The sequence below is a fragment of the Rhinolophus ferrumequinum genome, chromosome 5 (assembly GCF_004115265.2).
Source record: "Rhinolophus ferrumequinum isolate MPI-CBG mRhiFer1 chromosome 5, mRhiFer1_v1.p, whole genome shotgun sequence".
NCBI lineage: Eukaryota > Metazoa > Chordata > Mammalia > Chiroptera > Rhinolophidae > Rhinolophus > Rhinolophus ferrumequinum.
In genome coordinates this window covers 17937322-17959964 of record NC_046288.1, presented here as the reverse complement: position 1 = coordinate 17959964, position 22643 = coordinate 17937322, and the positions used below count along the sequence as shown (strand labels likewise).

Sequence of the window (22643 nt, the reverse complement as noted above, 5' to 3'; positions counted from 1 at the left end):
AACAATTACTGAATAATCCATCCTTTCCCCACTGATCTGAGTGAGTCCTTTATATATCAAGTTTCCATATACTTGTGGGTTTGTGGGTTTGCTCTCTCTACTGGGGTTTTATCATTCTGTTCACTACACTGACTCCAAAGCCTTCATAACTGATAGGACAAATTCCATACCATATTCTTTAAAATTCCTTTGTGATTTTCAGCTCTTTGCTTCCTTGTAAATTTTAAAATCTATTGTTAATGTTTACACACACACACACACACACACACACACACCCCACCACCTTCTTGGGGTTTCAGATGAACTACATCAACTCTGTAGATCAATTTGGGGAGAATTTACATTCCTTTTATGAACATGATATCTGTTGCCTTTTTTATAAATCTGACATATCTCTCCATTACTTAGGTCTTCTTTAATGTCTTTCAATAAAGCTGCATGTTTTCTATAAAGATCATGGAAATTTATACATAGGTATCTTGTATTATTTATCACTATTAAAATGATATAAATTTTCTATTTATTTATCTTACTTGAGATTTGTCATGCTACCGGAATTTATTACACATTCTGAATCAGAAGATTCCTATGTTTTTATAATACTTAGAAAATTATCAGTCATTATCTGTTCCACTATAGCCTTTCCCACATTCTATTCTATTCTCCTAGAATTTTGACTAAATATATGTTAGACCCCCTCACTTTGTTCTCTAAGACTTTAACTTACTTTATATTTTCTATCTTGTAGTCTCTTTCCAATGACTTGTAGTATTTTAGATATATTTCCCAGTTCATTAATTCTCACTTTCAGCTTCTGGGCAAGCTGAAGTGACAAGGATCTGTCTACGTGAAATAACTAAAAAATTGGGCAAAATATATAAAGTGACAGTTTTTAAGACACTGGGCATCAAACAACAATGGCCAGTGATCCCTGAGAGACAAGAAACAACAGCAATGAGCCCTCCGATAGCTCCAGCTTACTGTCTGAACAATTTCCAGGATGTGACACAGGGAAAGGGATCCAGGTGGAGCCCGGAGGTTCCCCTAAGCTCAGAAGGCAGGACTAAGAGTCAAGTGAAGACAAAGCAGTCGAGAGTTTGCAGGGCAGATGCTGGAGGAGAGCTGCCCAGAGTGAGAGCTCCAGAAAGCTGCAAAGGGTGGCCCTTGAGTCTTCAGCTGAGCAGAGCTTAGCACTGAAGACGCTACCCAAGGCCAGGGGAAGAACCATCAAAGAATTAGAGGGAACAATGCTCAGGACTCATTCAGGGCCAGGAATGATTCCTGTTGCCATCAGTCATTTGAAAAACCTCATAATTCATGGGGCAATAGGTAGTGTCCTCAAAAGGGTTTTATCTCAGTAGTGAAACGAAATTAGTCCAAGACTAAATGCTACTCTGGTCTCTCCTAAAGAAGCTTAAGGACAAAAGTGAAAAGGGTCAAGCTACATCTATCTGACTTAACTGTATTCCAGAAAAAAACCTCAAGAGTATTAATAGGGATACAAGCTATCCAACAACCAAGAAAGTAAAATTCACAATGTTTGGCGTCCAATCTAAAGTGATCAGGAATGCAAAAAAGCAGGAAACGACAACCCATGATGAGGAGAAAAAAAATCATCTAACCCAAAGTTGACAGAAACAAATGAAAGAATTAACGAAATAAAAACAGTGAAGACATAGTAAACCAGCCAAAATGAAACACAGAGAGAAAACAGACTGTCAGAACTCACACCACTTTGTTAAAAATCCTATCTCTAGAGAGAGCAATAAGGAATGAAAGTGAATTTCACTCTCCATTCCATGTCTGAGTTACATGATTTTTTTAACAAGAGCAAAACAACAATAAGCATGCTAACACCTAGTGAGTACTTACAACATGCCAGAGCTTCTGCTAAGTTCCTATGTGTTATTAACTCATTTAGTCTTCACAATGGTTAAAATAGCACCATTGCTATTTTACAAACAAACTGAGGGATGGAAAGTTTAAGTAACATGCCTACAGGTAATAGGTGACAGAGATGGCTTTGAACCCAAGTAATCAGCTTGCAGTGTACATACTCTTATCATTGTTACACAGCTCCTCTAGCATACGATTTTAAAATTTCAAAAACATACAGTACTTTAAAACTATAACTGAAATAGTCATTCAGGCAACACAACATGCCCCAAATCCAGTTTGAAAAATTACCTTATGATTAACACATGTCAGCTGTTCAATAGTTTTCTCTAATTCTGATTTTCCAAATAGACTCATTTCCTGGAGATGCTGAAAGAGAATTTTATAGATGTTCATTCACATCGGATAATAAAACAAAATCACCAAAGTAAGCAATGCAAGTCTACAGTACTACTGTATTTGTGGGGTTTTGTTTGTTTGCTTGTTTGTTTTTTATTGGGGAATATTGGGGAACAGTGTGTTTCTCCAGGGCCCATCAACTCCAAGTCGCTGTCCTTCAATCTAGGTATGGAGGGTGCAGCTCAGCTCCAAGTCCAGTCCCCGTTTTCAATTTTAGTTGCAGGGGGTGTAGCCCACCATCCCATGCAGGAATTGAACTGGCAACCTTGTTTTCAAGAGCTCACGCTCTAACCAACTGAACCATCTGGCCGCCCTCCGGAAGCTCAGCAGCAGCCTGTTGTCTTCAATCTAGTTGTGGAGGGCGCAGCTCACTGGCCTATGTGGGAATCGAGCCAACAACCCTGTTGTTCAGAGCTCACGCTCTAACCAGCTAAGCCATCGGGCCGCCCCATACTTGTGGTTTTTTTAACAGAATGTTTTAGAAAGAAAATCATTAGACATTTTACAAAAATGATGCTTTTGGTTAGGGAAAAAAAGCACAAGAAGGTCTCATCTTTTATACTCTACCTCCATGTGTGATTGTAACAGAAGACACAGATTAGTACAGATTCATTTATAAAGATTTATACAGGTCAATCCATTAGCATAACCATAAAGCGAAAAATCCAGCAGGTTAAATAAGCTCAGGAGCATGTCCTCATGGGAGGGGATGTAAGAGGAACAGAGTGTAAAGGAAGAAAAGATGAGATCAGAAAGACACAGGAAACAAAATAGTATAGGGCTACGCAAGAGATCAGAGTTTCAACAATGAGCTGGTCAACAGTGCAAACACAAGTGCTATTTTATTGGTTATATTACCTTATCCAACTCTTGCTGCTGCTAAGTCTAGGACAAGCAATAAAAGCTAGTGTTCCCTGAAAATTTTTCTAGTGCAGATTCAAACTTCCATCCAGTTATTCATTTAAAAATAAACAAAGACATCTGATGTTTGGATTATACATTTGTTTGAAAGGGTCACTGTGCTACATGCATTTTTCTGTTTGTTAAATCATTCAACCAGTATTGAGTACGCACTATACACTAAGTACCAAGCAAGGTGTTAGAAATACTGTAGTGAGTAAAAGGGATCAAGCGTCTGACATCATAGATACTACAGCCTAGTGGAAAAGAAAAACCTTAAAAAGACATTAAAATAAATTCTATGAATATTCTGCTAGAAAAAGGAACTTTATTGCAATATATTGAAAGGGAATCTAGAGTCTAGGATTCATTTCCATCTAGGAAATGATGTTTAATCTGGCTATAAAGAATAAATAGAAATTAGCCAGGCGAGGGATTTGAAAGAGGTGGAGGATTTTTCAATAGCTTGTGCAGAAAGTTGGGGCAACAAAAAGTCCATTAAGCCTAGAGTCGAGAAACTCAGGGGTGGGAAACAGGGAGAGATGAGTTTGGGGAAAAGAAGCTAGACCTTGAAGTAGGCAAGGGCCAATCACTGAAATCCTTGAAAACAATTTATGGATTTTATATAGAAAGGGGCGTGGCTGGATTTATGCCTTTGAAGGATGACTCTAACTTCAGTGTGAAATATAGATTTAAGAGGCTGCTAATACCCTAATGCAATTGAGAGAATAATGGCCAGAAAAGGATGGCAGCAGGGGAATGGAAAGAACTAGACCGATTCAAGAGAAACTACTGACCTCAGAAGCCAGATTCCTTGTAACTTCATAGGTAGGTGGTCTTGAGCAAACTATTTATTTAAACTCATTGAAACTCAGAGACTGCATCTGTAAGCATTATCTATTTGAAAAGGCAACTGTGAAGATTTACTGAGACAGCCTATGTAAAGAGCACTTCGGTAACACAGAGTCTCCCACGTGGAGAGGGCTTAATAAATGTTAAATATTATTGAAAAGGTAGCACTGATGCTGCCTGGGGTCGACAACTGGGCGGATGGTGGCCAAAAAGGAAACTCTTAAAGGAGGCTTAGGGATTAAGACTAGTTCAGTTTTTAAGTAAAGGATCTGTTGTAAACTCATAAATCCTGCCTCCTACTACATAGAAAGATTCTGGTAATACGAATGTCACTTTTTCCAAATTTTCAGTACTACTGCATTTTTTAATCCTATTTTTATATTCCTTGGTCATTTCAACAGATATCAAAAAGGACAAATCAATAGCTTGTACTGCTATACTGCACTTAAGTTTTCTGTTTGGTAATTTTAACACTTATTTTGATAAGAAAGTACTTTCTTGAAGGCAGTATTCCAAAAAATCCCGATTGAAAGTATTCTGTTGGGGTTAAACTTTAACTGAAATTTTATGACATAAAGACTACCCTAACAATGTTTAAATGTTCTTATTCCTAATTTTAGCTACTAATTTCTAACCATTAATTCAATGACATTGCTTTGGAAGTAAACTACGGACTCCATAATAGTAAAAGTAATAGTTAATATTGAGTTCTCATTCTGTGCTGAATACTTGCTTTATGTAAATTAACATTCATTTCTTTGAGATTATAAAAGGAAATATAAAATACTACCCCTAGATATGACATCAAAAGCATAAGCAGCAAATGAAAAACTAGATAAATAAAACTCCATCAAAATTAAAAAAATTTTGTGCTTCAAAGAACCATTAAGAAAATGAAAAGACAACTCACAAAATGAAGGAAAGTATTTGTAAATCATGTATTTGATAAAGGGGCTTGTATTGAGAATATATCATATAAAGCACTCTTACAACTCAATAATAATGAGACAAATAACCCAATCTAAAAATGGGCAAAGGATAATCTGAACAGACATTTCTCCAAAGATATACAAATGGCCAAACAGGCGCATGAACTCAACAACATGAGCCATCGGGAAAATCGCAAATCAAAACCACAATGAGTACTACACTTCACACCCACCAGCATGATGATAATAAAAAAGAGACAATAAGTGTTGACGAGGAAATACAGAAGTTAGAACTCTTATACATGGACGTTGGGAATATAAATAGTATAGATGCTTAGGAAAACAGCCTGCAATTACTCAAACCTAGGCACATACCCAAGATAAATGAAAACATATATCCACACAAGAAGCTATACATGGATATTCATAGCACCATTATTATTATAGCAAAAAGTGGAAACCACCCAAATGATAAATCAAATGTCGTCTATACAATGGAATATAATTCCACAATAAAAAAGAATGAAGTGTTGAAACATACTACAGCATGGATAAACCTTGAAAACAATGTGCTAAGTGAGAGAAGACAGATAATTAACTATATATATATACTGAGTGATTCCATTTATATGAAATATCCAGAGTAGGCAAATCTGTAGAAACAGAAAATAGATTAGTCGTCGCCTCAGACTGAGAAGGCTGGGGGGAAATGGAAACTGGCTGATAATGGGTACAGGATTTCTTTTTGAGATAATGAAAATACTCTAAAATTGATTGTAGTAATGGTTGAACAAGTCTGTGAATATACTAAAAACCACTGAACTGTACACTTGAAATGGGTGAATTATATAGTATGTGAATATCTCAAGAAAGCTGTTCTACCAAAAAAAAAAAGTCCGTCCACATGATGAACTGCCTATTGGGATCAGAGGTTAGTTTTTTTTCTATAAAGAACCAGATAATAAATATTTTCAGCTTTGTGGGCCATACAGTTTCTGTTATAATTACTCAACTCTGCCACTGCTGCACAAAAGAAGGCCACAAAAAATATGTAAATGAATGACGGTCGTATTCCAGTAACATTTACCAACAATGAAACTTGAATTTCAAATTTTTCATGGGTCATGAAATAGTCTTTTTTAAAGTATTTTTTCAATAATTTAAAAATGTAAACACCCTTTTTAGTACACAGGACATACAAAAACACAGTGATCTGGGTTTGGCTTATGTGCCATTGTTTGCCAACCTCTGATCTAGTTGTACATTCTAAATATTCACTTCATACATAAAGACCTCCCATTTTCTCAATAAATTACCTTTCAAAAATAAGTCAATCTTATTACTTACTTTTAACTTGTCTTTTAAAGCTTCCTTTTCTGCCATAATTTTCCTTAATTCAGATAATGCCAGTTCTTTTTCCTTTTCCATAAGACTAACAATATTATGGGAGGCTGTGCTTTGGGTGGATTCTTGTCTTAATGAAGATAATTCTTCCTGAGCCTTAATGAAAACAACAAAAGAACAATACAAACAAATAAAAAACAAAAACTCATAAACACAGACGATAGTTTAGTGGTTACCACAGGGCAAGTGTAGGTGAGGGTAAAGGGGGTCAGATATATGGTGATGAAAGGAGAACTGACTGTAGGTGGTGAACACACAATGTGGTTTACAGATGATGTAATACAGAATTGTACACCTGAAATCTATGTAACTTTACTAACAATTGTCACCCCAATAAACTCTAATTTAAAAAAAAGTATACATAAAAAACACTTTGGATATATGTCTAATTAAAAAAAAGGGCAAGCTAAGCACATGCTACCATTGCTCTCTTCCAAATCCCAACAAAACGAGAGTAAATAGATTAAAATATTAATAATAATAACAAAAACAACAACAAAAAGACAAGGAGATTGAGGGAAGTGCCAACCACAAAATTTTGGAAACCAAAGAGCAGATGCACAACCAGTAGTTAATGAAGCAGACCCAAGAAGGCTGAAATCTAAGCCAACAGTGAGGAAAGCCCAGAAGTGGATCAATTCGCACTGTAGAATCCCAAAAAAGTTCCAAAAGTGAAAACAGCTTTTTTAACTTGACCTTTTAACTTGCATATCCTTCTTACCCTCTTGAAGTAGCAGGAGGATTTCCAGGAAATTGGTACGGGAACAAAATTAGGTGATAGATACCATGCTTTACTCAGATTCACCTTGGCCTCTGACAACTGAGGCTCTGAAACTGAGCCAAGCTGTATTCCCTCTTACTCTGGGGTTTTCTCACTAGGGGCTAAGTCCTTAATATCCAATACGTCCAAACAGTGAGTGCTACCCACCATTTGATAGACATATCCTAACATGTCTGAATCCCAGGTATTAACTTGGCTCAGAGTCAGTCTAAGACCTGTTCCAGGTAGTTTTAAAAGTAGATTATCTCTAACTGACCTGACACCTAGGCTAGAAAAGAGGAAAAATAAATATGAAAACTTAATAGAAATCTCTGCTTTGGGAACAGGATAGTAGAAACTACTATTTATAATTCTATTTATGAAGGAATACCACGAGGTCCATATATTATAGTAATTTAAAGGATATATATTGGTTCCATTATAGTTAACTGGTTCTATATAACCTGTTGGCTTAATTATAATCAATGTCTTACCTCATTATATAAGACACTTAGTTTATCTCTTTCTGCTGTCAATAATTTAACATTGGACTGAATATCCTCCATATGATTCTCAAATCTTTCAAGCATATGCTGAAGTTCATCTCTTTCTCTTGTGATCAGATGAATTTCTGAATTGTAATCACCCTGAATAATTTAAGAGCAGAAGTTATCATTTGCTATAATTATCACGAGGCTGTCACAAGGATGCCAGTAATGAGACTGACTGAAAGATGCTAACAGACAAAAAAGAACACAAATTCCTTTAATGTTTAAGGAACACAATGTTTCATCTACATTGAGAGCAGGAGATGAGAGTGTTGGCAGCAGTGGGGCAAATTTCCTGGACTTCAAGTTCCCAGGAAGAGGCTCAGCCGCCAATATTATTGATCAAATTCTATCAGATGCTTCAAGTGTCATTCTCCTGGAGTTATTTATACTGGTGGTAACTAAAGTGTAATTCCTAGACCAGAATCAGCAGCAGCATCTAGGAACTTGTTAGACATGCAAGTTTTGGGGCCCACCCCAGACCAACTTAATCAGAAATTCTGGGCACAAGGCCCAGTAGCTGTGGTTTATCAAGCCCTCCAGGCAATTTTGGTGCATGCTAAATGTGGGAACTGCTAGTTTATACTGCTGTTCAGGGGAAGGTCTGCGAGGTGCTGTGTGACTGTTCATCCAGTGTAAGTAACTAATAGACTAGCACATTCCTCAGTGTTTTCTGTGACTGAATCTAAGATCAATGTCAGGCACACCAATCCCCAACTGTCCCAGCTTCAAACTAATGTGAGGTCTATTTTGGAAGTATGGAAGATTTCTGGGAGGTACCCTTCACCTGCCACTTGGAAGTAAGTTATCCTCTTGGTTAAGTAAGCAAAGATCAAGGCATAATGGCTGAGATTAGCTATCTGGACACCTTAAAGGATAAGATGTTTTATAGGACAAAAGCAGACTAGGGTTTGAGGACTTAATCAAGGTTTAAATAACTGTAAAAGAAAATCTGTAACCTAACCATACCTAACTAAAAATATCTCCTTTCAGGAAAGGAGAGCTCAAAGGGTAAGAATCTGACAGGCTACTTTCATTACTGTCTAGGTCTCAGTTAACTGTCACTTTCTCTAAGGAGTCCTTCCAGATTCTCCAATCTAATGTATATCTCCCTGTACATACTCTCACAGCATTCTGAATCTTGCTCATGTTCTTTCTCCATTAACACTTATTGTAACTGAGGTGATAATTACTTACAGGATTATGTGTTTAATGTACGTCTTTACCACTACAATGTAAGCTCCATGAAGGATACAGCAGGTATCTGGGCTTATTCCCCACATCTTCAGTGCCCGGCATCATACCTGGTCAAATGTATGGATTCCCTACCATTTACTGACTGGCCGTAAGCAGGAACTCTAGCTCTTTTCTAAATGTATCTTGTAGGTAGATATTTATATTTGTGTTAACAGATAATTGTTAGTAACTCCCTTTACCACTCCACTGTTCCTGACACACAGACACATGAGCTCATGCACACACACGGGCAATGCTGAAGGTTATGAGGATAAGACCCACGTCTTCTTTATCTCCTATCTTCAGTGCCTCATTCATAGCAGGCACTCACTCTATATCTGTTGAACTGAACCTGATTTTCGACCTAAACCTGATGTGCTTTGAGCCAGCAAATAATAAAGAAATGAAACAATTTACTAGGAATTAGGTGTTACATGGGACCCTTATGCAAGTTATCTCATACGATCTTCACAAGAGGTTGTAGTTACTTTCCTCACTTTGCAAATGCGGAAACTGAGGTTCCATAAATTTAGGTAACTTGTGCAAAGTCATGGCCAGTTTTTGGAGTTAGAATTTTTACCGGGCCTCCAACTCCAAAGCACTTTACACTATACTCCAACTCACAGTTGGAACCAGGGTGAGTACAAGGTGATAGGGGACAGTGCCCTCTCCGAACAAAAGAGAAATCAACGCGTGTATTACAGACGAAGATCACTGATTCTTAAAATGTCAATATTTTTTTTCTGAATTATTGCAATCCCAAGAATCTGTGCCTAACAGTTTCCTATAAAGCAGAGGTTGAAAACTCACCGCTGTACCAAATCCAGCTTTGGGGCGGTCTTTGTGGTTTACTAACAAAGTGTTCCTAAACATGTTTAAAACACCCAATTTTAGGCAGGGATGCACTCTTTAGTTCCCAGCACTCACAACTGTCTTACAATCCATGCATTTCACTCGTGTACATACCCACTCTTCCCTACCACGCCTGCAATTTATTACTGGCGCTCTAAAATGCTCTGAACATCTTAACCACTAAACTTTGGAAAATGAATTCTTTATTTATATCAGGTAACATTAGAATATTTCAAGAAGGTAAATAAGTTTTAGGGGGGAAAATCTCTCCTAATTTTACCAGTACCTTATTAAAATTTCTCATTTGTCTTTGAATTGGGAATCCACACCAAGCAATTGAATTGGTGAATATTTAGGTTAAAAACTTTGAGATATTTATCTACTTAGTTCTATTTAATAAATACTTGATTAAACTAATCAACCAGGTTGTAGAAAATTCTCCTACACAACGAAAGTGGTCAATTCAGTGATTTATTTTTCCTGAGTCTTAAGTATATATACATGGAGCTAAAAAATAACTCAGTGACAACTCAGTAATTAACTTGCACTGTATTTTCCCAACAATCCATTCTGTTTATAGCAGATAACACCTCATAGTGTTTATACTGACATCTGTAAATCAAATTCAGCCATTAGCCAATGAGGTTAAAAAATAGTCAGAAAATGACTCAAAACTATTTGACACAGGATCTTCCGGAAAAAGATGATGCAATTGGCAAACTAAGCCAAGTCTGAAATCAAATGGTCTGAGTTTTAATGAATTTACTCTCCGCTTCTAATTTTATCTAACGTATGGATTATGTTACGGTCATACACACCTCTAAGACTCCTAAAGCTCCAAAGCTTAAAAAAAAAAAGGAAAACTCTAAAGAACTCAAGTGATACTCATAAAACGTTGAAATTAAAACCTGAGACACATGACTAATCTCTCATGAATCATGGTTAACTTTACCTAATACGCATCTTTAGACTACCAATTATATATGTGGTTGTAGAGGACCAATGGGATGATCTGTCCAGCACCCACTTCCACTTCCTAGTTTCTCCTATTGCAAGGCGAGCGTGGAAGATGCCTGGCCTGCACAACATGACCCACCTTTCTGACTAGCCCAAAGCTGGGAATGGCATGAAGATGAAGCCACGTTGCCTGCCATGTGGACAAAGCCACTCTGCTTCGAGAGAGAAAAAGCAGCTGATACCAAAAGTAAAGGCTAAAAGAGAGGAAGTGCCCAGCAGCATGAGTTCCTGGTTCCACCTTCTGGAAGGCCACATGCCCCTCTACTCCATCCATATACATAAGGAGCTATTCACTCTTTCCTGTATGTTATGTTGTGTTGTTAAGTAGTTTTCCTAATTAAAGCAGTGTTCCTATAATGTAGGCCATGGAAGAAAACAAAAAGCAAAATTAAGAAAGACTTTTTAAAAGTAATTATGAACAAAGTTACATTTAATACAACAATGAACCAGAAAAGCATGTTCAAAAAGATATTCTCTTACCCTATCAATTACTCTTATAAAGAGATATTACCTTTTCTAGAGTTTTAAATATTGGAATTTTTTCACGTGAAGAATTTGTACAGCAATATCTTCGTTGTATTATGTGTTGGAGTCTTTCTAGCTCTTTCTTATAAAAATCTCGTTCTTCTTCTATACCTTTCAGGAATGTATCTAAACGAGAAGGTGACTTGTCTCGACGTTTTATTCCATGTTCTAGCCTCATCCTCTCAACTTCCAAAGTAAGTTCTCTTTCTGCAAATCAAAGTAATTAAACCTTAAAACAGTGTTACACTTAAAACATATAATTATCCAAATAAATTATATCAATAACTTTTAGAATGCAAGCTACGAAAAATCATTAACTGTTTGGTATATCACCTATAACTGCTAGATAGCAAAGAGGTAAATATTGAGAGGAAAGGAGAAAAATAACAAAAGCAAAAATTAAATTGAAAGTTTAAATAAACTCCAGTAAGTCAAAGTCCTCCTGCTTTTATCTTATCACAAGGATGGGCAGTATTTAGTACTACAGAACGAAGCAATAAATTACAACACGGTACTTTCTGGTGATCTGAAAATGTATTAAAAGAAAATTTATCTACAATTAATCATAATATACATGATTTTAACATTAAGCTTGAATTTAATACAGTATATACACAAAGAGATCAAAACAACTCATGTTTCTTCAAATAAGCACAACTTTTACCATAGAAATCACCTTTTCATGAGTCAAAAGTAACCTAATACCGGCGATTTCATATAGTTTAACCTAATTTAACTGATAATCATTATAATTCTGAGGCATGAAATGATTTTTAAGACATATACTGATTCACTCCCATCTCTCCTTTCATTCATTCGACAGATACTTACTGAGCTTTTACAATGAGCCTGGCACTAGTCAAGGATACAGATATGAACAAATAGCCAAGGTTAAGCAAGTGTTCTAACTGTAGTAGAATAAAAGCTACAAAAGAACAGTGTGCAATGCAATCTGAATTGCATTGGCTGAATTGGCAAATTCATCCTGAGAAGGGGTGACCACAGAGGTAAGAAGAAACTAGGAGAGTGGGATGGAATGGGCAAGTGTGTTAAACAAATTAATGAATGAAGTGTCCACTGCATTTAGCATAATGGTATTGAATGATGACCTTAACAAAAGCAGTTTTATTGGTAAGATGGGGACAGAAGCCAGCTGGAGTGGGTTAAGAAGCTAAAGGATCGTTAATGGGTGATCAAGCAGAAACACCAAGAATGGATGACTTTTCAAGATGTTAAAGTTATGAAGAAGAGGCAGGAGTTGCTGGGGAGGAAAGGGTCAAAGTTTTTGTTTTAGAATGGGAGAAGGTAAGCAGTTTGAATGCCAATGGGAAAAAACAGTATAAAGACTAAAGTTACGGAAAGAGATAATATGGAAGATTTCTAAACTTAGAGAATAGGACCAGAGAACAGATGGGGGCAGTGGCCTTTCCTTAGAGGGACACGCCTCCACTGCAACAGGAGAGAAGATAAAGATGGACAGGTTTAAGATCTGGGGACAGGAAACTAATGGAAAGCCTCCCTGACAGCTTCCATTCTCTTAGGGTAACTGGAAGTTAGATCACCCACTTGAAATGGGGGATAGAATGAGAGTCACAGGTTTACTAAGAATGGAAACCACTTGAAATGTTCCCTGCAGAGTGGGAGATCACGCAGTAAGAAATACAGAGTAAGATGTCCATACATCATTGAGGGTGCCGCTGAGCTTTGGGGCCATCTAATTTACAGTCTATCCATGTGTCTGGTGCACAGCAAGCAGTGCTTAGCTGCTCATGTGTAAATGTGTAGAAGGTAAATGTTTTGGTTGATCCGTGGCTGGGTTTTTGGCAGGGGTATGCAATTGAAACACAGAAACAAGGGAGTTTCAGATATCTCAAAGATTATGCCGAAACGAAGGCCATCGCTATAATAACTATGACAGGAATAAATTGCAAAGTTTAATACAAAGGTCCAAGCATCTTTGATATATTAACCCATTTAATCCTTGCAACAACCTTTTGGGTAGGTACCATCATGAAGCTCATAGATAAGGAAATTGAGGAATAGAGAGGTTAAGTAACATGCTCAAGTCATACAGCTAGTAAAGGGAGAAGGGATCAAACAGATTATCCACAGGGATGATAAAAAGCATAGGATATAGCACAGCCACTTCTTAATATAGCACACTGGCTTCTTTCACTTCCTAGGACACGTGGCATTTGACGGCTTCAGACTTCTGCACTTGCCGTTCCCGGTGCCTGAAAAACTGCTCCCAAATCTTTATCCGGCCGGTGTCTTATCACTGAGCCCTTCCATCAGTAGATCTCTAGCACATCCCCCCATTTACTACCACTCATCTTCTAAAATTAACCTAGTTCATTTACGTGCTACTAGTTTGTCTCTGTATCTAGAACAAAGGCCCCTTAAGAGCAGGGACCTTGTGTATCATGTTTACCATCATATACCCGGCACCGAAAACACAGCCTGGAACATAATAGGCTCATAAATATTTGTTAGATGAATGAATGAATAAATGGATGGATGGATGAATTCTTCCCTGGTCCTCAAAAACCTCATTTAGGGACTGGTACTTCGAAAGTTAGCCTATTTCAATTGTGCGTGTATGTGTGCGTGCATGTGTACATTCAGGTGATACAACAGCGCTTCCTTACAAAGATTCTGTTCTTCAACTTTTCACTATTTCAGAATAGTCTTCCTCTTAGTCTTCATTAATTCTATCAGTCTGCCTCAAAGAAGAACATACTTCTTTTGGAAGATATTCGTAGAGGGTTCCCTGTACTAACAGCCAAAAATAAAAAGAATTCTGTAAAATACTTGAGGGAGGGAGATTTTCTATTGTAACTACAATGCAATTTCTGTTTTACAGCAAGCACTCACAAATATCATCTGCTAAGAAATATAATACATCAAGAGGAACTCCCAATCACTTTTTAAGTTATCAACATTTTACCTGTATTTGCAAAACTTTCAATTTTTTTGGTAAGTCTTTGCTTTTCTTGTTCAAGCTGATGAACAACAGTTTCCAGGTCTGATTTCATAAGGAGTTCATCATTCAGTCTCTCTTTTTCTTTATGGCATAAGTTTAATTCCTGCAAATTTTAATACTATAATTAAGATTTCAAAGGACTTCACAAAATATTATAGCACTTAAAATAGATATTTTTGTAAGTATGTTTATTTAAGAGTGATTCACATACACACAGAAACACTTTTACTCAGTCAAATATATGGTTTCAACTAAACTTAATTATCAAATATGCCAAAAAGCACCATAAAAACCCAAATGTCAACAGTGCTCTTTTCTGAATAGTGGAATTATTAGATTTTATTTTTTAAAATGTTTCATGCATTGTCCTTTTTTTAAATGAGTATGTACTTGTGCAATAAAAATGTTTAAAGGTTTTATTTTTAAAGGAGGGCAGAAGAAAGACTACTCTAAGATGACCATAGGTATCTATAACTATGTTGGTTATTCTGTCAGCCTCACTGCACAGTGGGTGTAAGACCAGTACCTGGACAGTGAGGAGTCACTGGTGAGAATGAATCTATGACATGAAACACTCTGACAATGTCCAGTACGTGGCAAGTGCTTAATAGATGTTAGCTATAGATTTCAGTAGTATTTATCTTAAAAATACATGAAATATGGCACTAACGGAAAAAATAAGACAGGTCAGAAAGTAACTACAGCAACATCCTACTCTCATCCAACACTGCTAAAAACCTCAGTTACAGTTCTGAGACAAACATTTGAATCACAACTGTTTATAGTGTGCATACAAATAGCAGCAAACAAACAGCAAAAATCTCTGCCCTCTTGGAGCTTACATTGTGTTTTACAATGTAGGGAAGATGTTGAAGAAAGTTTGCCTTCACTGGTTGATGTGAGCTTTTGTCTATTAGCTTTTATCTATTCCTGCATGTGAGGTGATTTCTGTGCAGTGATGAGGGGTTGAGTAAGTTCCCCCTTTGGTCTCATTCTCCCGAGCAGGGAGATATGAGATGATGTTGCTTTCTGGGTCTCATCCTCCCGAGCAGGGGAGACATGAGATGAGGTTTTCTGTTTGGTCTCATTCTCTCCAGTAGGGGAGATATGAGATAATGTTTATTGTTCTGTCCATGTTGTGAGGTGATGGTTAGCTTGGGATTAAAGAAATTTTTGATCAGGGGTTGAGAGAATTCCCTCTTTGTTCTGTCTATTTCGCCCACATCAGCAGATGAAGTGAAAAAGCAGCTAAGTTATATCAGGATGACGTGACAGGCACGTTGCCAGGCTTTGGAAGACCTTGGGCTGATGGTCCCAAGCAAGAACAGTAGATACTGCTTATCCAGATGAACTGGCCCTTTGGCCGGAGGAGCAACATTCTTATCAGTAACTGCCGGACCCTCCCAGAACTGGCCATTCCCAGAGAGGGAGGCAGGAACAAGAAACTGTAAGACAGACCTCAGTGGACAGTGATATAATTAACTACAATTTCGTCATTTGGTCATTTGTCATTGGTGATTTCTCATCATTCTAACATTTTGAAGACTTCCAGCAACATGCAGCTTACAACACCAGGGGATATCCTGACTTTCAGCCGTGAACCTGGTGAGGTCTGGCTGGTTCCCAACCTCTCCAATGTTGTTCCCCACGGTTAGCCTTCTTGAGAACTTGTTGCATCTAGAAAACTTGTATGCAGCTTGCAGCTTACAACATCAGAAGACGTCCTAACTTCTAAGAACAACAACAGCAATGACAACCACAACATTCTTCAGATTGTTAACACCTTGAAAACTTATATGCAGCTTGCAGCTTATAACATCAGAAGATGCCTTGACTTCTAACAACAACAACAACGCAAACAGCAGCAGCATTCTTGAGAACTAGCAAACAGCGGTGTGGGAAACACCTGAGTTTCTCCCAGCTACAGACCTGGCAAGGTTTTGATGTATGACTTTTCCAGTGCTCTTCTCCGCCAGTTTGGTGAGCTTTTGACATTTACTGTAAAAGTTACTATCCTATAGAGCTTATTACTGCTTTTGGATACTCCTTACTGATGTTATTTGTGTATTTAGCCAAGTGATTTTTGATCAATAGTAAACATGTGTTGGTATCTCTTAGACTTATAAGTACGTGTACTCCTTTGACATGACATTGGTATCAATGTATACAGTTTAGTCTTAACCACCTTTACTTTCTGTCATTAACATACTCTATTAATTGCTTTTGTCTTTTGCTATTGCATATTGCTAAATAAACTGATTAGAGATTGCTAAATAATTAATTAGCCTCACTCTAGCGTGTGTCCCTACCTCCTCCTCCTTTTCCCCGCTCGTCATTATAAATGTAAATACATTATCAAACATGTAGATGTTTGTCTACTTCTGTTTATTGACCTCATGGGGGAATTTTACAACATCTATGAAACTCAAGAGTGGACAACATTTAGCAGGTTTGGTTAATTCAATTATTCATTATTGAATTGAATTGAATAGCTTCAGTTGAATAAAAAGGAAAGCATTGTGGTATGTTGTCCACAATGAGCATATAAAAATCAGTAAGTATTTGAGTATCTCCTACGTGCCAGTGTATCACGATGGCTTCATTTTTTAATTTGCTTTATGCCACCAGAACACTGCAGATTGTATAGATTGTATAGAGACAAAATGAGAAAACTTGGAAATTAGTATTAGTCTTTGTTTCCAATCTTAGCAGAGACTCATCCACTTGAATAGACTATTAAAAAAATCCTCAATAATCTTTTGGGTGCCCACCCAAGAGTGTCTCCTTGTAAGCAAACATTCTCCCAGTTCTAGATCGTAGGGCTATATACTATGCCTAGAAGCTTATGCTGGGATGATTACTAGTTTTTTCTTTTGAAGACTACCAGAACAAACAGTATGACTAGGAAAATGATTATACTACCAAGCAAATCTATTAAAAGAGGACTGAGTGCTTTTAATAAAAGTCAACAACTTTATTGAGTAATTATTATCAATTTCTAGTTTTAATATTTGTAAATTGACAATCATGAAGTAGTTAAAATAATACAAAATTCCTAACAAGTTTTCCAAATTTGAATTTAACTTGCCATCTACTGCTTATAAGAGTAAGGAATTATAAAAATATAAATGAAACTAAATATATCCATACAATGGAATATTATTCAGCCATAAAAAGGAAGTACTGGATACATGTTATAACAAGCATGAACCTTGAAAACACTGTGCTATAAAAGAAAGAAGCCAGACACAAAAGGCCACATATTATATGGTTCCATTTATATAAACTGTCCAGAAAAGTAGATTAATCATTGTCAACAGCTGAGCAGAGGAAAATGGGGAGTGGCTGCTAATGGGTATGAGGTTTCTTTATGGAGCAAGGAAAATGTTATTAGATAGTAGTGATGGCTGCAATATCAAAAGCACTAAATAACACACTTAAGAGTGAATTTTAAAATGTGCAAATTATATGTCAATTAAATAATATATATGTAAAATAAAGCATTAATTTTTCACACGGAAAGTTCTGGCAATTCAATATGATATCTACTTACCAGCTGAAGTTTTGCCATTGTTTCTTCAAGATCCCGCATTTCAGAGAGATTTCTTTTAATCTCTTTCTAGGAATAAAAAGCCTATTAGGTAAATACCTAAAAGTCAAGAATACTTATCACAAAGTCACATTGCAAATAAGACCAAGTCAATTTTCAAGTTGGTCACATTCTCTCACCAGTGAGATCTGAGGCTTTATCCCTAAGCCTCTATTTCAAGGAAGAGGAGGCAAAGTTGAGGCTTCTCTTCAATTTCTTGGTATCATGAATGTTTATAGGGACCTCTTTGTAACATCTGAAACTATAAGACGACTCGGAAATCTTTTTTTGTCTGCATACTTGTAGGACTTTCCTTGAACCCTGATTTTTAAAATTCACCTTATGGCACTGTCATTTCCTGATTTTGCTATCCTAGTTGCTTTCTCCTCCCCGCCCCCCTCCCCCCCGTTACTGGATCCTCCGTTACCTGGATCCTCTGTAATGCAACTGAAAGTGCTGAATGCCAAAATTAAAATGATCTAATGGGAATCTTTTGTGAGCCAAGGTGTCATTCTGAGCACTGCCAACAGGACATGAGAAGCTGTGTGCAGTATGTTGTGTGCATGAGCACGGAAGATGCAAAAGGAGGTAGAATCAGACAGGGATGAGGTACAAGAGTATTGCAGTAAAACTATAGCCACAAATGCAAAATTAAAAGTACACTAATAATGCTCTGCATTTTCAAGATTGTTTTGGCTATTCTAGGTCCCTTGACATTCCATATAAATTTTAGGATTTTTTCCCGTTTCTATAAAAATGTCATTTGGATTTGGGTAAGGACCGCACTGGCGTTGGGTAGCATGGATATCTGAACAACATTAAGTGTTCCAATCCATAAACACAGGACGTCTTTCCATTCATTTCGGTCTTCTTTAATTTCTTTCAGCAACGTTTCAGTTTTCAGTGTACATGTCTTTCACCTCCTTGGTTAAGTTTATTCCTAAGTAGTTTATTCTTTCTGATGCTATTGTAAATGGGATTATTTTCTTTATTTCCTTTTTGGATTTTAATTATTAGTGTATCAAAACATCCCTGATTTGTGCGCGTTGCTTTTGTATCCTGCAACTCTGCTGAATTTGTTCATTAGTTCTGTTTTTTTGTGGAATCTTTAAGGTTTTCTACATATAAGATTCATGTCACCTGGAAATATAATTCACTTCTTTCTTCCCACTGTGGATGCCTTTCGTTTCCTTCTCTTGCCTAAATGCTCTGGCCAGAACTGCCAGTCCTACGTCAAACAGAAGTGGCGAGAATGGGTGTCCTTGCCTTGTTTTTTATCTTAGAGGAAAAGCTTTCAGTCTTTCACCACTGGGTATGTTAGCTATGGGCTTTTCATATATGGCCTTTATTATGTCGAGGCAGTTTCGTTCTATTCCACTAATTAGTGGAGGTGACACTGTATAAAATTAATTCCGTGATGTAGAGTAGTGGTCTTCAAACAACGTTATACCTGCTTCTGAGACAACATGAAGACTTTCATGGGAATCTATCATATACATATGATTTTAAGAAGGCAGTATCTGGATTTTTAATTTTTATGTACAGTCCTTCTTAAAAATTATCTACCTGAGAACGTGCTCATGGTTTAGGTATTATGTGAGTTCTCTTTTCCCACCTTCTCTTTCACAACTTTCTCCCACTTTTCAAAAGAAAGGCATGCCTCCGATGTCACACTGACTTAAAATATGAAAGACTTTTTTAGCACCAGACAAAAAGATAATATGAAATATTGGGGCTGTCCAAAGCCTTTGATTAAGGCACTATTTTCTCCCATTATATCTTATTAAGAGATATATGTCCAATAAAATTTTACCTTTGTATTTAATAAGTACTTAACATTTGTGCTATATTTGTCACTTTCATCCACTGATTACAAATAATTGTACTGATAACACTATTCAGGGGAAAATGTTAACACTCTGAATCGCATAGCTTCAGGACATTTTTAAAAATAAAACACTTCAATTAATGTATTTTTTTTACTGCACAGTCATTTTACAGGATGATCACATAAAGATACTCAAGCATAAAATATGTTAAAATAGGATAAAACTTTGTGGGAATTTCAAGAAAGGGTCATTTGGATTCTACTTGATACATTTAAAAGAATGAAGTGACAGTTTTATTTTAAGAAATCAATATTTATAATAGACGAAATTACATCCGCTTTGCATCTACTTAAACTTGAAGATGAAAAACATGCAAGAACATAAATAGCTTTAAAAAATACCTTTAAAGGATACATGAACACAAAACAACAAAGGACAAAGTTCTGAAGCTCGCTCAGAGAATAAAAGGACAGAGATGAAAATCTTGAAGAAAAATAGGACAGCCTGGAGAGCTATCTTAGAAACAGGTGTGCTTTAGAAACACACCCAAACAACTAGAACAAGTGCAAATATTTAGACGGTGTAAACAACACTTCAGAAAAACTGGTATTACAAACAAACTAACTAAAAGACCCAAACTGGTTATCAAGAGCTCAAGCTCACTATGTTCTACGAAAGCTAGGTAACACTCCTGCAACGTTGACATACCTTTGCTTCCCCAAGTTCTTTATCAGCAGTCTCCAGCACTTCTTCTTTATGTCTTTCCAACTGCTGTGCTAACTGGTCTATTTCAGTTAACTCTTGGCAGAGTTTTTCATTTTTGTTACTTAAATTAACAACTTCAGTTGTCACCGTTTCCTTAGTTTTCATAAGCTCTTGGATATGCTTTTCCAGTTCTTTATTAGCTTGCTGAAGAAAGTCAACCTAAATTGAATTTATAATTTGTAAAGTATCTGAATTGGAAAATTATCGTAAGTACTAAACTTTCAAAATAATGTTTCAGAATACTACTTTTAAAATACCCAAAATTAAAACCACAACTACTTTACATTCACAAACTTATATTGTTCTGATTTGCAAAACTGACAATGTGTGGCTTAATAAAAATATGTAGCTACTGGCTTTAGATTTTCAAGCAGGGAGGGAAAGGATACATAAGACGTTTGTGTAAACATTTTCCCAACACAGAGTTCTAACAATATGAGAAGAATATCATTATGATGAAAATATGACCCTAGACTGTCCTGTCCAGTGTAGTAGCCACTAGCATCCACATGTGGCTGAGAGCAATTTAAATGTGGCGATAGTCCAACTGAAATGCACTATAAACATAAAATACACGCAGGACTTCAGAAAGCACAAATAAATAAAAACAATGTAAACTATCTTGATATTTTAAACATTAATTACATATTGAAATAATATTTTAGATATGTTGAGATAAATACATTATTAAAATTAATTTCACCTGTTTGCTTTGACTTTTTTAATCTGACTACTAGAAAATTCTAAATTACATATGTGGCTTCTATAATATTCATATTGGACAGCACTATTCTAGAGCTACTGCTGATATCTGTGCCTTATTCTGTTCTGCTTAAACCCAGGCAGCACTGACATGCCTAAATTTTTAAAGGTCATGTGTCATGCTTTATGGAACTCTCCTGTTCTTTCACTTTTAGGTCAAATGCATGGCAGGGAATCCATTACATAGGTAGTTAAAAACTACATGTTTAAGTTTTATGTTTATTTTTAAAATAAAGAAAATCATAAAGAATTCCCATCACACAAAGATAAACTTTGTTAGTATATTTTGGTGTACTTTCTTCTGGCATTTTTTCTCTGAGTTCATATATACATTTTTAAAAAGCAAATTAAAAATCACATTGTGTCTACAGTTTATTCTCTTTTAAATATTTAACATTATGGTATATATATTTATATGTTCCTGCCTCATTAAATATTCTTTACAAACACGATTTCTCAAGAGCTGTACTCTATATCTGAATACTTTGGCTCTATCAAATTTTTCCCACTGTAAATGATACTTCAGTGAACAACCCTGTCACTTTTACGAAACCATGGATCATTAGAAACACTCAGGAGTCACACCTTAGTGAAATAATCATAAAAGTCATTACCTGAATATTTAAATGAGCAATAAGCTTTTCATTGGTTTTGTTTTTAGTCTCCAGAGAAAGGACATCAGGAGAGCGGCCACCGTCCAATGCAATGGACAGTCGTTCTATCTCTCGTTCTCTTAGCTCAATCTAAAGATATAAAGTCATGATATCATTTTTTTAAATCTAGTTTTGAACCAAAATGATTAACACTGAATAAATATTTATTTGGATGTATTCCGTTTTTCTTATGTTGCACAATGTATACAAGAGATTTACATTCATGCATCCACACACCCGAGATTATGAAATACATGTATGTAGAGCAAAAATAAACATAGAAAATGTCAACATAAGAATTGTCAATATAACTTTCATAAGTATTTCTACTGAATAGATTCTTTGTATTTTAGTTTTGGGGTTTTTCCCCCTCCTCTAAAATTAAGCAGTGTTTAAATAAAAACAAATTGTTGAGTATTGAAACTGAGTCTCAACTATTTCAGGGCCTAATGGAATAAATGTAGAATAAAAGAATGAATATAAAATACAAAGGAAAATGAATTGCTACTGGAACTCAATATTTAAAAGGATAGGAAGCTGGGGTGAATTTAATTATTTATTATTTAGAAAACAATAGATGTATTATCAAAAAGATCACTATCAATCACACTAATTCACATGCAAGAATTTGGAAAAACCCACACACTTTTTAGATTTGATTCCCCACCCCCCCAAAAAAAATAGAAACAAAAACCAAGCATTCACTTCAACAATTATTTAGCACAGTTCAATACAAACTGTGCT

At 36.2% G+C, this 22643-nt stretch overlaps 1 protein-coding gene across 2 annotated transcripts in view; it reads right to left on the bottom strand.

The window, feature by feature from the left end:
- CEP135 (centrosomal protein 135) overlaps positions 1-22643 on the bottom strand; it is a 66101-nt gene that overhangs the window by 28188 nt on the left and 15270 nt on the right. For both annotated transcript variants that reach the window (XM_033106748.1, XM_033106747.1), the window contains 8 exons: positions 21861-21989; positions 20428-20643; positions 17855-17920; positions 14266-14404; positions 11305-11525; positions 7635-7787; positions 6324-6476; positions 2188-2265 (listed from right to left, as the gene is read on the bottom strand). In XM_033106748.1, coding sequence (XP_032962639.1) covers positions 2188-2265; positions 6324-6476; positions 7635-7787; positions 11305-11525; positions 14266-14404; positions 17855-17920; positions 20428-20643; positions 21861-21989 — 1155 coding nt within the window. The remainder of the gene's footprint in view (positions 1-2187; positions 2266-6323; positions 6477-7634; positions 7788-11304; positions 11526-14265; positions 14405-17854; positions 17921-20427; positions 20644-21860; positions 21990-22643) is intronic.